Source organism: Palaemon carinicauda, chromosome 29, assembly GCF_036898095.1.
Source record: "Palaemon carinicauda isolate YSFRI2023 chromosome 29, ASM3689809v2, whole genome shotgun sequence".
Lineage (NCBI taxonomy): Eukaryota > Metazoa > Arthropoda > Malacostraca > Decapoda > Palaemonidae > Palaemon > Palaemon carinicauda.
In genome coordinates, this window is record NC_090753.1 from 78,294,395 (window position 1) to 78,307,902 (window position 13,508).

Sequence of the window (13,508 nt, forward strand, 5' to 3'; positions counted from 1 at the left end):
AATGGAGAAGGGGCTTGGGCACTGATCATATATATATGTGGTCTGACATTTCCTGGTCCTTAGTTAATGGAGAAGGGGCTTGGGCACTGATCATATATATATGTGGTCTGACATTTCCTGGTCCTTAGTTAATGGAGAAGGGGCTTGGGCACTGATCATATATATATGTGGTCTGACATTTCCTGGTCCTTAGTTAATGGAGAAGGGGCTTGGGCACTGATCATATATATATATGTGGTCAGTCTCTAGGACACTGCCCAGTTCCTTGCCTCTGCCAATCATGAGTAACCTATAAACCTTTAAATATAGTACCCTAAAGATTAGGCTTACTCTCTAATTCCTTTGAACATTTTCTATAAAATTACAATATGCACAATTAGTTAAATTTGTTAAAAAAAAAACTCTTATGTATAATAGCAAAAGCGAAGGGGCTTCGTAACTTACATAGTACAGTATATACAAAACATGTATTTCCATCAATTTTATTTGCATAAATAATTTTTTTTCATTTCATACAAAATCCTTTATAAATATTTCCTTAATGTAGTAACAAAAAATAATAAAAATTTCTAAGCATTATCTTAAAAATGAGTATGCCAAATGTACGAATAATATAAAGCGTTTAATTGGATTAAACCAAGATGTGACCTAGACAAACATTACCTCTGGTAAGAAGCCCATTATTTCATAAGTTAACACAGCATCTGAAATCATTTACTCTGGCAGTCCCTTAAGAATATCTAATCATTGTAATTATTATTAAAGGAAAAAACAATGACCAAATCAATTTAGCCAAAGAGGTAAAAGAAAGAAATAAATTGATACAGTACAGGAGTGCTATAAAGCATGGCTTCAATCTGCATACTCAACTACGACACACAGCTGTACAAGAAAATACAGTAGAACTTTTAGCAGTTTTATCCTTTAGAATAATCTTCAATGAATAAAGTATTCCAAAAATTTAAGCCTATATTCAATTATTTATAATCGTTAAAAGATTAAAAGATAATGGTTTTAAGCTATGCTCTATCGAGAACTATAAATGCAAAATGAAATAAAAATACTCTTACAACTTGATTTTTGAGGAAAAGGTAGTAGTTACCGAGATAAATCTCCCCAATCTATTGAACGTAAATACTTGCAAGAGAAAACAAGACTTGACCGACAATAACTATGTCCAACACCTACAGCGTTAAATACGCTTTAGGGGTTTATTATGCCACACTGCATTTCAAAGCTGGTCATTAGCAACACATAAGGTTGCTCCATCAAGTTCGATTTCTACTGTATCATTAAATTACATCAGCACTTATCTAATACACACAGAGATAAAATTAAATGCAGTTGTAACGTGTGAATATATATGCTGAATTTTTTTAAAAACAAACTTTGAATGGCTAAGTAGAAACAATTACTATACAAAACTTTTAGCTAAAATTTTAGGTAATCCCTCACTAAAGGGTTCATGTATAAAGCATACAGTTAGAATGAGATTGAATCTTCAATACATAAAGCAAATATCATACATAGCATAATGCTAATTCAATTATCAATACGTACAATACTATCGGGTTTTTTTTTTTTAGTTATTACGCATGGTAACACTGTACATTAACAGTAAAGGATATTCTGAAATTAATAAAAAATGAAATTAAATTACATAAATAAATAAATGGACAAACAAAATCTATTATCAAAATGTAACCCTCAACCTCAAACGGCATAAACATAACAGCTATGAAATTATCATTAATTACAAAACTATTAAAAGCCAAAAAGTATCTTTTTTTTTAGATGAAAGAGCATTCCAAATGCTACTTATATATCAAAAACACTTTGGATTATATAAACATAAAGTAGGGATAAACTCTAAATAAAAAAAAAAAAATATTGACGGAAAATGTCGCTGACAAAAATAAATCCGGGACTTCTCAGACAACGTCTATGCAAACAGCACAGAATTTGAGAAAAAACCTTAAGCGCACTGCACTGTCAATGTACTTTCTAATGAAACTAATCGTAAGTGTTTCAGAATGTTTACTAAGTACTCGCTGGCAAGTATGAGACAATACGTAGAGAATACCAGTATTCTTGCAATAAGACAGTTTAAAAAAATTACTTGATTTGTGCAGCTGGACGGACATTAACAACATCGGCAACAACGAGAATGATGATAATAATAATAACAATAATACTGCATTATAATAAACCCTACTAATACTAACACTACTACTACTACTGCTACATTTACTACCATTACTACTACTAATACAGTAATAACAATAATAACAACAATAAATAATACCTAGCTAGAAGCACAACATTAATTGACCCTTTAATTACGAACCAATCAATCTCTGTGCATCTGGAAGAACTCAAGAGCAAATGTGATCATAAATAAGCCAGTTCCATAGATTCTGCAACTGCTGTACATATTTTTATACAAGATTCTGGATACCAAAATTAAAAGATGTGAGAATCTGGTCCTTAACAAATGAAAAACAAGAAATGTGAGTAATCAAAGTTGCTTTTCCATCCATGACTGTTCTTATCCGTACACCTCTGCTCAAGAAAACTATAATAAATTTTCAAATTTACAAGAATAATTTTGTTCACTTATTCAAAATGTACATTATAAAAATCATTGAGAAAAATATAAAAATCTTTTTGTTAAAAGAGCAAGCAAATCGAGTGTGTAATATTTCAATACTAAAGTAACCAACCTTACTAAAAAGCTCTAACTTTCTTACATGACTTCAAGATGGACCACAAACATAACACTTAGATCTGATGATGAGTCGCTAAGCATGAAGAAAACAAACATCCATAGGGTACTTCTTTGCATATACAGTACAAGTACCTGTAAATGATAATTTACATGATTTAGCATACTTTCATATAAAACTCAAGATAAAATAAGAAAATGGGAAATTAAATCTAATTGCTCTAACAAACAAGAAAGTATAAAGGTTCAAGATTCTTATGAAGTATCCATGAAACAATGTAATACTTAATTTCTGCATTAAATTTCAAACTTAATATGGTAAAACTTAAAAGAAGCAAGCACTACATGTTTAGCTACCCCATACTGAGAGGCAGTGCGACTATTTATACCACTACATTAACCCTTTTACCCCCAAAGGACGCACTGGTACGTTTCACAAAAGCCATCCCTTTACCCCCATGGACGTACCAGTACGTCCTTGCAAAAAAATGCTATAAAATTTTTTTTTTTATATTTTTTATAATTTTTTGAGAAAATTCAGGCATTTTCCAAGAGAATGAGACCAACCTGACCTCTCTATGACAAAAATTAAGGCTGTTAGAGCAATTTTTAAAAAATATACTGCAAAATGTGCTGGGAAAAAAATAACCCCTTGGGGGTTAAGGGTTGGAAGTTTCCAAAGAGCCTGGGGGTAAAAGGGTTAATAGCTGAATGCTCAGAACAATTAAGTGACAATCAAGATGACCTGTTCAACAATGAATTTCTGATAAATTTAGGAGTTCTTAGCCTTACCTTCCCTTATCCAGTCTTAATACTCAATCCAGTGTCTAGTCCAAGCAACTGTTTGGTCAATTCGTACGTCGAAAACGAAACTGCAACCATTGGAATGGCCCTCATATAGTTGATGCTCATACCACGATACAAACCTCTGGCAACACCATTTTCTCTGTAGATGAGCCGCAAAGTGTCTACCATACCCATACTGTTGAAAAATAAAATAAGACTTGGTTACAAAACCAGTTTGTAAATCATAATTACCATAATGTACAAAGGTTGGAATATGAAATTCTTAAAAATTATTTAGGCTAATGTACCATTAGTATAAAAATTCTACTTGTTCAGCAAAGTTAAGAGGAGCAAGAACATAACTAGGAAAAACTAGAAACTAATTCCTTGTATATGGTAATAATTTTAAACATAAAATAGAATATCTACGTTAAATCACACGAGTTTAATACACTTAAATATTTGTTCCACCACGAATTTAAACCATCGTCCTATTAAATGAGTATGATTTCAGCTAAGGTTGAACAGAAAATAAGAATTTTTAAGAGATGATTAGTAGTAATTGGCATGTGGAGGATAGGCTCCACCCACTCACCAAGTAGAGTAACCTTTGGCTGCAGGGAACCACTCACATACTGTACTGCTCTGCCTCTTCTTAATATGACAAATTTGGAGATCATTTGTAATTTTTCTAACCTGGGTCCTTTACATAGGATAAACTATCAGCAAAGCTAGAGTATACAGCTATTAAACTCTTACGAGGAGTTGTAAACTAGGAGGCCGGTAGCTACCAGCAGGGAGCAGGGAAGCCCTCGCCCCCTGCTTGCTCACTGAGCACTCGCTGTGACTGCAGCTATGACTTTCTAGGGGGTAGCTGATGGTGGGAAAGTATGAGTAAAGGACTCAGGTTTGTAGTTAGTAAAAATACAAATTATCTCCAAATTTGTCATTTGTTTTGGCACAAATGCAAACCTTTGTCCTTTACATAAGAGACTCATCCTTACGAAGGAGGAAGTCCATATTCCAACTGGCAGGGTACTTATCCCAGGCTATCAAAACTCAGACATTTGTAAGTGGTGCAGAGTTAAAGTTCTTTACACCTCATGTACTGGTTGCTGGTTACAACTAACTTTCCCTTCATAAGGAGAGTGGGGAATGACACTTCTATTTTATATAATAGAACGGCTACAGGCTAAGTGGGGTTTACCTACAAGTGAATGGACTCCAGCTGACAGAGTTTCTGATGATGTGCCTTAATAGAGGAAAAGGGACGGTCAATATTCACTTGCATTCCAGTCTAACTCATAACCTTCATCCTCGATCTGATGATAATGGTCTTGTAAGAGAAGCTGAGGCAGCTACACCACCACCTGTGTAACTACTATAGGTTCTAACAAAAAGGTGTCTAGGTGCCTATGGGTCGATTCCTGCAGTTAATGGGCATTAAATTGGGTCTGCTATCTCCAGACGCCTGCATGAAGTACCTGCGCCACAAAGAGATTTTTATGGACTGCCAGGGTTATGCTGACTCCTTTGATACCATAAGTTCTAACCCGAGTTCTCAGTTGGGAGGAAGTATTAAGTCCTTTCAGCATAAGGACATGGCTTGAGGCTGAGCAATATCCTTTCACCACTGATACCGAGTAGAGCTTTTCTCTTTGGAGGTAAAGTAAAATTCGGCTATACTTGGAATAGAGGTTCCGAGAAGAGAAACACCCTTCCAAGGACCCCAACCACAGAGGACAGCCAACTCAGCTTGGTACACAGAAATTGAAGATTTTCCTACGTATTCCCCATTCTGTGGTGCAACTTTACGAGGACAGCCTTCCTCTGAAAGGCGATGTTGGATAACCTTAAAGGCGTGGTGCTGTAAGGATTCCACCAAGCTGTGGAATATCAGGATATGTTGTTGGCACAATAGGTTGGGGGAGAGGAGGCAATTCTCTCAGCATCTTATCCAAAGAAGTAGAAGGTCCAGGGGCCATTCTACTTTAGGCCATTCAGGGCAACCAGAATCACATGAGAATGAGAGTGGACTGAATTCAGTTCAAGACACTACTTATCAGGTAGAACTGCAGAATCACAGAGATGCCAAGGTCGCCCTAGTGATGTTGGAAGGCATCCTAGAACAATGCTTCCAGGTCTGGCACCGATGTATAGTACATCAAAAGCTTTCAACTGTTAGAGAATTCCAAAGTCAGGATCCTGTTTGCCATCTGAGGATGCAAGGATCCTTCTGATCCAATGAGCAATGTCTCCTTGTTCAGCTTCATCATCACAATGCTCTTATTAGCCAGGAATAGAATGGGTGTCATGGAGATTAAGTTGAGCACTGCCCACTAATGAATTTCTACTGCTATCTGTTAAAGATGTAGAGAAATTATACTACAGTACCTTGTTTGTTTATACTGTATGTGTCACTACGGTGGAGTTGTCACCCACCGGTCCCAAGTGTCTGGTCAAAGAATAAAAAAAGGGTTGGAGTGCGAGTCGAGTCGCTAAACGCTTCAACACACATTGATAGGGCATTGGCAGTCAGGTTGGTCTATTGTCTCGACCCTAGGTGTTGTAGGAGGTGGAAGTTCTAGTAGAAACAACAGAAGAGGTAAGCCCTCTAAAAGGTTTCTCTTGGCCCTTCACCATTTCGGGTCGAGTCCAGAGTCCGCCCCTATTGGAATTAATGATAGAGATGGATTGCTGTCTTTTGACCCCTGTTTCTTCATGCCCCATTAACAAGACTGCAGTTGGAGACAACCGTTAGGAAGGAGATAGTCCAGAGAGGACAGACAAGCCAAAAACTTTTGTCGAGGCTGTACATCTAGGGCAGTTGAATGAAGGGATAGCCTCTTCTCCAAAGTGTACCGGTTTTGTCCCAAGATGGGAAAACTTACTACAAATGTCCATATTTGGTCAATAGAAGTGAGCTTTTTTTATTCAACCGGATCCCCAGCTCATGAAAGAACAAGAGAAGCCTGTCTCGGTGGAGAATGTTGTCAGAGCCTATCAAGATCCAGTAATCGTCAAAGTAATGCAGAAAATAAGTGCCGTTGATGTGTGCTCATGTAGAACTAAGAGTAAAATCTTTTGTAAAACCTGCAGAGCTGTTGAGCAAAGGAAGCAAAGAACTCTGTATTTTTCCACACTATAGAAACCTGGGTTCCTTTTTACTACTGCTAGTGTGTTACTGGGTCCATTGACTGGCTCAACAGTACTACATTAGATCCCTCTTTCTGGTTAAGGCTTTTTTTTTACACATACACTAAGTAGTCTGGCCTATTCTTTCTACATAACCCTCTGTCTTAATATACCTTACAACACTGTGATCACCATACAATTCTTCATCGCTTAAGGGGGTAACTACTGCACTGTAATTGTTCAGTGGTTACTTTTCTCTTGGTAAGGGTAGAAGAGACTCTTCAGCCATAATAAGCAGTTCTTCTAAGCGAAGGACACTCCAAAATCAAACCACTGCTCTCTAGTCTTGGGTAGTGCCATGCCTCTGTAACATGGTCTTCCAATGTCTTGGGCTCGAGTTTTCATGCTTGTGGGTACACTCAAGCACACTATTCTGAGTTATTTCTTTTACTCTTATTTCTTTAAGTTGTTATAATTTATATATGAGATTTAATTCAATGCTGTTACCGTTCTTAAAATATCTTATCTTGATAGTTCATTACTTCTCTTGTAATTTACTCATTTTCTCGTTTCACTTCCTCACTAGGCTATTTTTCCCTGCTTGAGCACTTGGGTTTATAGCATTCTGCTTTTCCAACTAAGGTTGTAGCTTAGCTTTAATAATAATAATAATAATAATAATAATAATAATAATAAAAATAATAATTATAATAATTATAATAATTATAATAATAAATAAATAAATAATGATAATAAATAATGATAAATAATAAATAATAATAAATAATAATAACAATAAATAATAATAAATAATAATAATAATAATAATAATAATAATAATAATAAATAATAACAACAATAAATATAATAATAAATAATAATAAATAATAATATTAAATAATAATAACAATAAATAATAATAATATAATAATAATAATAATAATAATAATAATGATAATAATAATAATAATAATAATAATGATACAATGACTACCTCAACCACAATGCAAGTCCTATGTTAAGGTCATAATGAAAGTTACTCTACCTAGTGAGTGGGTGGGGCCTACCCTTCGCTTGACAGCAAGTACAGTACTAACTACCTCGTTAAATGTTTAAAAGGCTGTTCCAGCCAACCTATCAACCAATAATTGAGATGAGTACGCTGATAAGGCCTGGCCGATACTTGGTTATTTCCTTTCCATTTTCATAATGAAAAAAATTTTTTGGTTGATTCAGAAAGCAAAAACTATCAGAAAAAAATGTAATTTAATTCTTCCTCCTGATGCAAAATGGTCACAAAATGACAAGAGCACTTCAAAACTCGTTCTTATATTTGCCCTTTAAATCAAGGTAACTCTCAGTAGGAAGTCAGGTAGGCAGGTAGGTACTGTACCTCCATAACATCATTTTTGTACCAAGTTCAACCACTTATGTAACTTCCTCCCCTAATGCATAAAAAGAGATATTTTCAGCTTTTGCAAGTTTATCTTTGCTCTAACATTGCATTACGAAATCTCCACATTGACATCATGGCTGTATTTGATAATGAAATCTTACAATTTGTAAGAAGTCAATTATAAAGCCATAAAGTGTTAACAGGTTAAAGTTTCAGTTTCAATTCCATCTGAAGAGATGTTGGTCAGAACTTCAGCCGGACAAGACCAACTACCGTGACTCGCAACAACATCAGTAGCTTTCCCAGTAAATAGCTTAACTCTCGTGCCAGGGCAGAACTATCTGCTGACCATGATAAAATGCAAATCTAGCGTATTACGACTGTACTAGCCAAGATGACTTTTACCGTTTGTTAGAAGTTTTCAAACAGACGACTTTATTACTGTGATACACTCGGGCTCACTATATATCTCGTTTCTCTTCCTCTTGTTTTGTTAAAGTTTTCATAGATTATATAGGAAATATTTATTTAAATGTCTTTGTTCTTAAAATATATTTTTTCTTGTTTCCTTTCCTCGCTGGGCTATTTTCCCTGTTGGGGCCCCTGGGCTTATGGCATCTTGCTTTTCCAACTAGGGTTGTAGCTTAGCAAGTAATAATAATAGTAATAATAATAGTAATAATAATAATAATAATAGTAATAATAATAATAATAATAATATTGTTCGATACAAAATATTTTTAACTCATCAGGATTCTATTTTGAAAGATGTGCTGATACAGGCAACTATCAGTTTGTATGTTGATTCTGAGAAAATCATGTAAAATACATGTATAGTGCAATAGTTATTACTTCTGATTTACAAAACTTTCACAAGAAAAACAATAAATAAACGCTTAACAATTCATCAACATCTAACAGAACTATTACAAAGTATCAACCACCACCTTAAGACTAATAAACAAAGAAAGCATTCAACTCACTCTCTGTATGAGCCAGCATCCAGAACATGGAAGATGAAAAATTAAACAAGAGACATTAAAAGAGCATAGATGAATTAAACATATCTAATGTAAGGAGTACATTGTTGCATGCAAATTACTACAAATAAAAAAAATAAAAGAAAATGTGAGAAGAGAAACAATTTTTAGAAGCCAACTAAAATTCAACAGTTCTATAACAACATGCTTTAAGAAGTCTATAAAAATTTGTAATAAAAAATTTGTGCAAGAATTATCTCAATATGTCATAAGTGTTATTTAATTCTAAACTAGAATGAATGTGTAAAGTTACACCCAGAATCTTCAAGAAGAACCTTACAGGAGTAAAGTCAAAACTATAATCATAAGAATTAAAGCTTAAATTATAAGAAATTCTTTGAAGAAAATAAATTTACTTAGCTTTTATTACTTTCACAATAAGCAGTCGAGTATCTTATACACTGAAAATTAATCTTATGAACTCTGCTACGGTTACTTTACATATATTGAACAGATTATATCTCTAAACTATGTAAAAAAATATAAAATGGCATAAAAAGTCAAAAGTACAGTACACTAATAAAAAAAAGTATAAAATACAGTAACACAACAGCACATTAAAATACGTATAAAATGCTGTATTTGACAATTATTAAGAAAATATACAAATTAATGTAACATCAAAGCAACAACCAATTGTTTTCATTTCTAATCTCTATCCTTCTGTGACAAGGATTTATGACGACCAATTTTATCATAAACTCCCTTCAAAGAGCATACTGTACTTGGACATTTTTATCACTTATCCAACGACACCTCGTAGTAACGGGGGATTTTGAGGAGGGAGAAGTCTAATTGGAGAGGGATCTCTGGTAGTGGTATCACTCGCCCCAGTTTTAATACCGACACTTAAGGGTGAGCGAGCTGGATATATTCCTAGCATTCCATGCAACTTTTTTCTCTGGTATATTTAGCAGTATTTATACCTTTGAAATGGTGCTTTAAGGAGCATTTCACTGGGCGACACAGGTCCCTCGCCCAGAAATAGATTTTTCCTTCGTCAAAATCCCTTTTTTATCACTTATCCTACCATGACAATCACCTTGCCTTAAACATAACTCCACGGAAAATCTTAAGGCAAATCACAACAAAACCCAATTGACCTCTTCCTAATGTCACTTATGGCAACACTACATACATACTTGATGGTCTTTATCAAATGGCTCACTAGTTAACATGAACTAAAGGAAGGATAACAATGAAAAATAGCTCCAAAGACCCAGGTATTTCAAGAGAAATTGTAGTAACCCCAGGACCAACCATCTACATTCAACATTCGTTAATGTACATAAATATACAATTGTCCTACAGAGTAAGGATTAGTTAAATCTACACATGAAAAATGGCTCTCACTGACTAACTATTTCAATTAGTGTACTACTTGTACTACTGTATCATTACAAAATTCCATTAATAAATACATGGAAGACAGAGAATAAAACAAGGAAATTTTCTTTTGCTTGTGAGTTTAAATGCAACCAAGATTGATATGGGATAAACAAATGTGTGGGTTGATGTCTATCATTGAATAAAAATATGACCCTTTTTTTTTATTGCCATACCGTTACTTTAGTACTGCATTGGGATCCTACGGCAGTGTATGGCAACTCTGCCATGTGGGTAGATCACATCCCTTTGCCTTTCAGTTCTCTCGTCAGACTAGATTCTTGAGCATGTCTCCAAAATCCCTATTGCAATTTCACTTTTTATAAAATGTTGTAAAAATGCATTATTATACATTCTACTCAAGGGAATATCTTCTTCCACTTTCTCTATGTCTTCTTCTGAGGGGTGGTCAAGGGATTTACTGCTGTGTGGTAATGGTCCTCATTCTCTGTGTCCTGTGCCAAGGGCTACAGTGTGGTCTGAATAACCGTTGTGAAGAGTGAAATTCCTTCTTCATTTCTGACAAGAGATTACCTTCAGCTAGTAGCTGTTCATGAAAAAGGTTAAGTCGTAAAAAAAGCCAGGGAAGACCAGGCCAGGTGATGTTTGTGAAAATGAGATAGCGAATAACACTGACTTAATATTACCATACTTGCAAGATTTTACAGTAATGGGTTTCATAAACTTTCTATTGATTTTGCTTTGCCTGTTTAATTAAAAATGCCAACATGCCAATGGACAGTCAGCGATTCTAGCCAACCTAATCTGATTCAGATCAAAGGCCAATTGCTCAAGTTGTGCCTAGCTGTGCAGGTGTACCAGTCAGTAAGGGTTCTATCGATGCATAGCCAATTATAGTCAATAGTCTCACCTTGAACCTCACACTCTCAATTACATCAGGACCTTCAACTCCGAAACCTTTGCAATTCCGTGATCCGGTATACTCTATGTCCCCACCAAATTCTGAAATAGAAGACCAGGTAGGCATTCTGGATCCAAATACAATACCCCTCCTCCCATTGAATTAAGCACTCATGAGCAACCTTTGTTTACTATCATTAAAAATGCACCTTTAGATGGTTCATGTGGAACATGGTCGGCACTTATTAAAATCCTGAAAAGCTTCAATTGGAACTTAGAAGAAATTGCACCATGTTTTGAGTGGCAATGGGGATTTGCTTAGAGTAGGGTCAGCAACTACCTCACCTCAAATTTTCCATGGAAGTGTTAGTGTGAAGATTAGTACCACGCCAACTGTAGAGAAAAGTCCTTTGTCTTGCGCAGATGCTAAGAGTACAGTAATAAACAGAAAAGCTTCATTGTTCCAGTTTGGAAGGTGAGGAGGTAGCAGAAGAAGAAGCTGAATTGAATGCACCCTCTCCTTTTCTGTATTTGAGAAAGTTTATTACAGAATTTTACCCAAATAGAACAGACCAGGTAAGTGCTGAAAGTTTTTATTCTAATATGTTGTCGAATTTTGATGCTTCTAAAATGACATACTGTATATAGGATTCTTACCTATTCATAGAAAACTTAATAAATTGAAGGCCAAAGTGGAAAACGCGCTTAATAATTCTGATTCCTGTATTTGGTTAAGACCTTATCTTCCACAAAAACTTTCAATGATCTATAATGCTGACTAAATGCCCAGCTTTGTTGTTGGCCCGAAACAAACTACAGTACTTCTATATTAAATTTGTAATATAGAAAAGGTGGTTTTCAATAAGGTTTATCATGTTCAATGATTAGAAAAATGCACTCTCTTGGATATAGAATAGGAAGTGTAATTGAAATTTTTCTTTTGCATAGTACGTAATCTGTTTAGATAAAACTATTTCAGATAGTTCTCAGGCTACTACTGCAGGGTTGGTAAATCTTGTTGTTTAGTGAAAAGAGTAAACGTGTTTTTCTATGGTTGGGACAGTATCCATTAAATTACTTTGCCTATATTGGGGCCTATGTTAGGTCAAGGTTGGGTTGGTAATGTGGTATTTCAGGTAGCTTCCACAGCACAGTAATGATTTGAATTCATTCACTCAGACCTTCATCTCCCTACCAGTTGGTGGCTATATCTTAACAAGATTCTGTTTCTAACACACCTTGGGAGTTTTTTCAAAAGAGTGGTAAGCCATCAGGGTTTTGCTCTAACAGACAGCCTAGATGCAGTGGCAACAGGACTTGTTGATCTTGTCAAAGAAGACAGTGACAATTGTTCCCTAGAAATTCCAGAAGGGGGAAGGCTCTCTATTTAATCATCAGGTTTGGGAAATCTTTCAGCCCAATCCTAGGGTACTAATCATAGTAACAGAAAGTTGTCAAACTCCTATGTTCACAAATCCTCCCTTGTCCTCCCCTGTCCAAGGAACCCCTTTCCAAACAATTCATCTTTTGGAATTATAGATTACAAACCTCCAAGGGGGTGAGTGGAGGCCAGTTTTGGATGTATTAACTCACAATTACTGTATAGAGTTCTAACCAAATTTTCTATGAAACTCCAAGTTATGTACAGGACAAAGGGTTACCAATTAAAATGCTTATGTTTCAGTCTTAAGACAGCTCAAGTATTCACTGGCCATCTCAAAATAGTTGAGGATCCTGAGAACCAAAGTCCTACTTTACCTGGTAGGTTGGATCAAGTTCAATAACTTCAGTCACTCAAGTTATTAAATAGGTTAGGAGTCCTGGTCAATATCAAGAAGACACTCCTGGTTCCTTCTCAAAGGATTCTATTTTTAGTGATGATAATAGAAACAGTTTCCTTACAGGCTTTTCCATAAAAAAAGAGGATTCGGTCCTTCTCTTTGTTGTTGTTCAAGCAGACGAAAGCACTGTTGGTTCAGATGTGGATAAGGTTGGGGATCATGGTATATCTAGAGTTTATTTCGATGGGTCGCTTGAAGTTGAAGAAATTCCAGTTTCATCATAAACAATGTTCAATCTGGACAGAACTTGTGTTCCAATGATGCAGATCTAATTACACTAGGTTAAATAGTGGGACAGTCCCCATTGTTAGGCTCAGGGCATGTTGATGGAGGCGAGA

General features: G+C 35.3%; 1 protein-coding gene across 1 annotated transcript in view; it reads right to left on the reverse strand.

The window, feature by feature from the left end:
- Positions 1 to 466: 466 nt before the first annotated feature.
- Positions 467 to 13,508, reverse strand: part of LOC137622281 (solute carrier family 25 member 16-like) — a 41,969-nt gene continuing 28,927 nt past the window's right edge. The window contains exons 7-8 of the mRNA XM_068352838.1: positions 3,518 to 3,707; positions 467 to 2,860 (exon numbers count right to left, since the gene is read on the reverse strand). Of these exons, the coding sequence (XP_068208939.1) occupies positions 3,524 to 3,707 (184 nt within the window). The 3' untranslated portion in view covers positions 467 to 2,860; positions 3,518 to 3,523. The remainder of the gene's footprint in view (positions 2,861 to 3,517; positions 3,708 to 13,508) is intronic.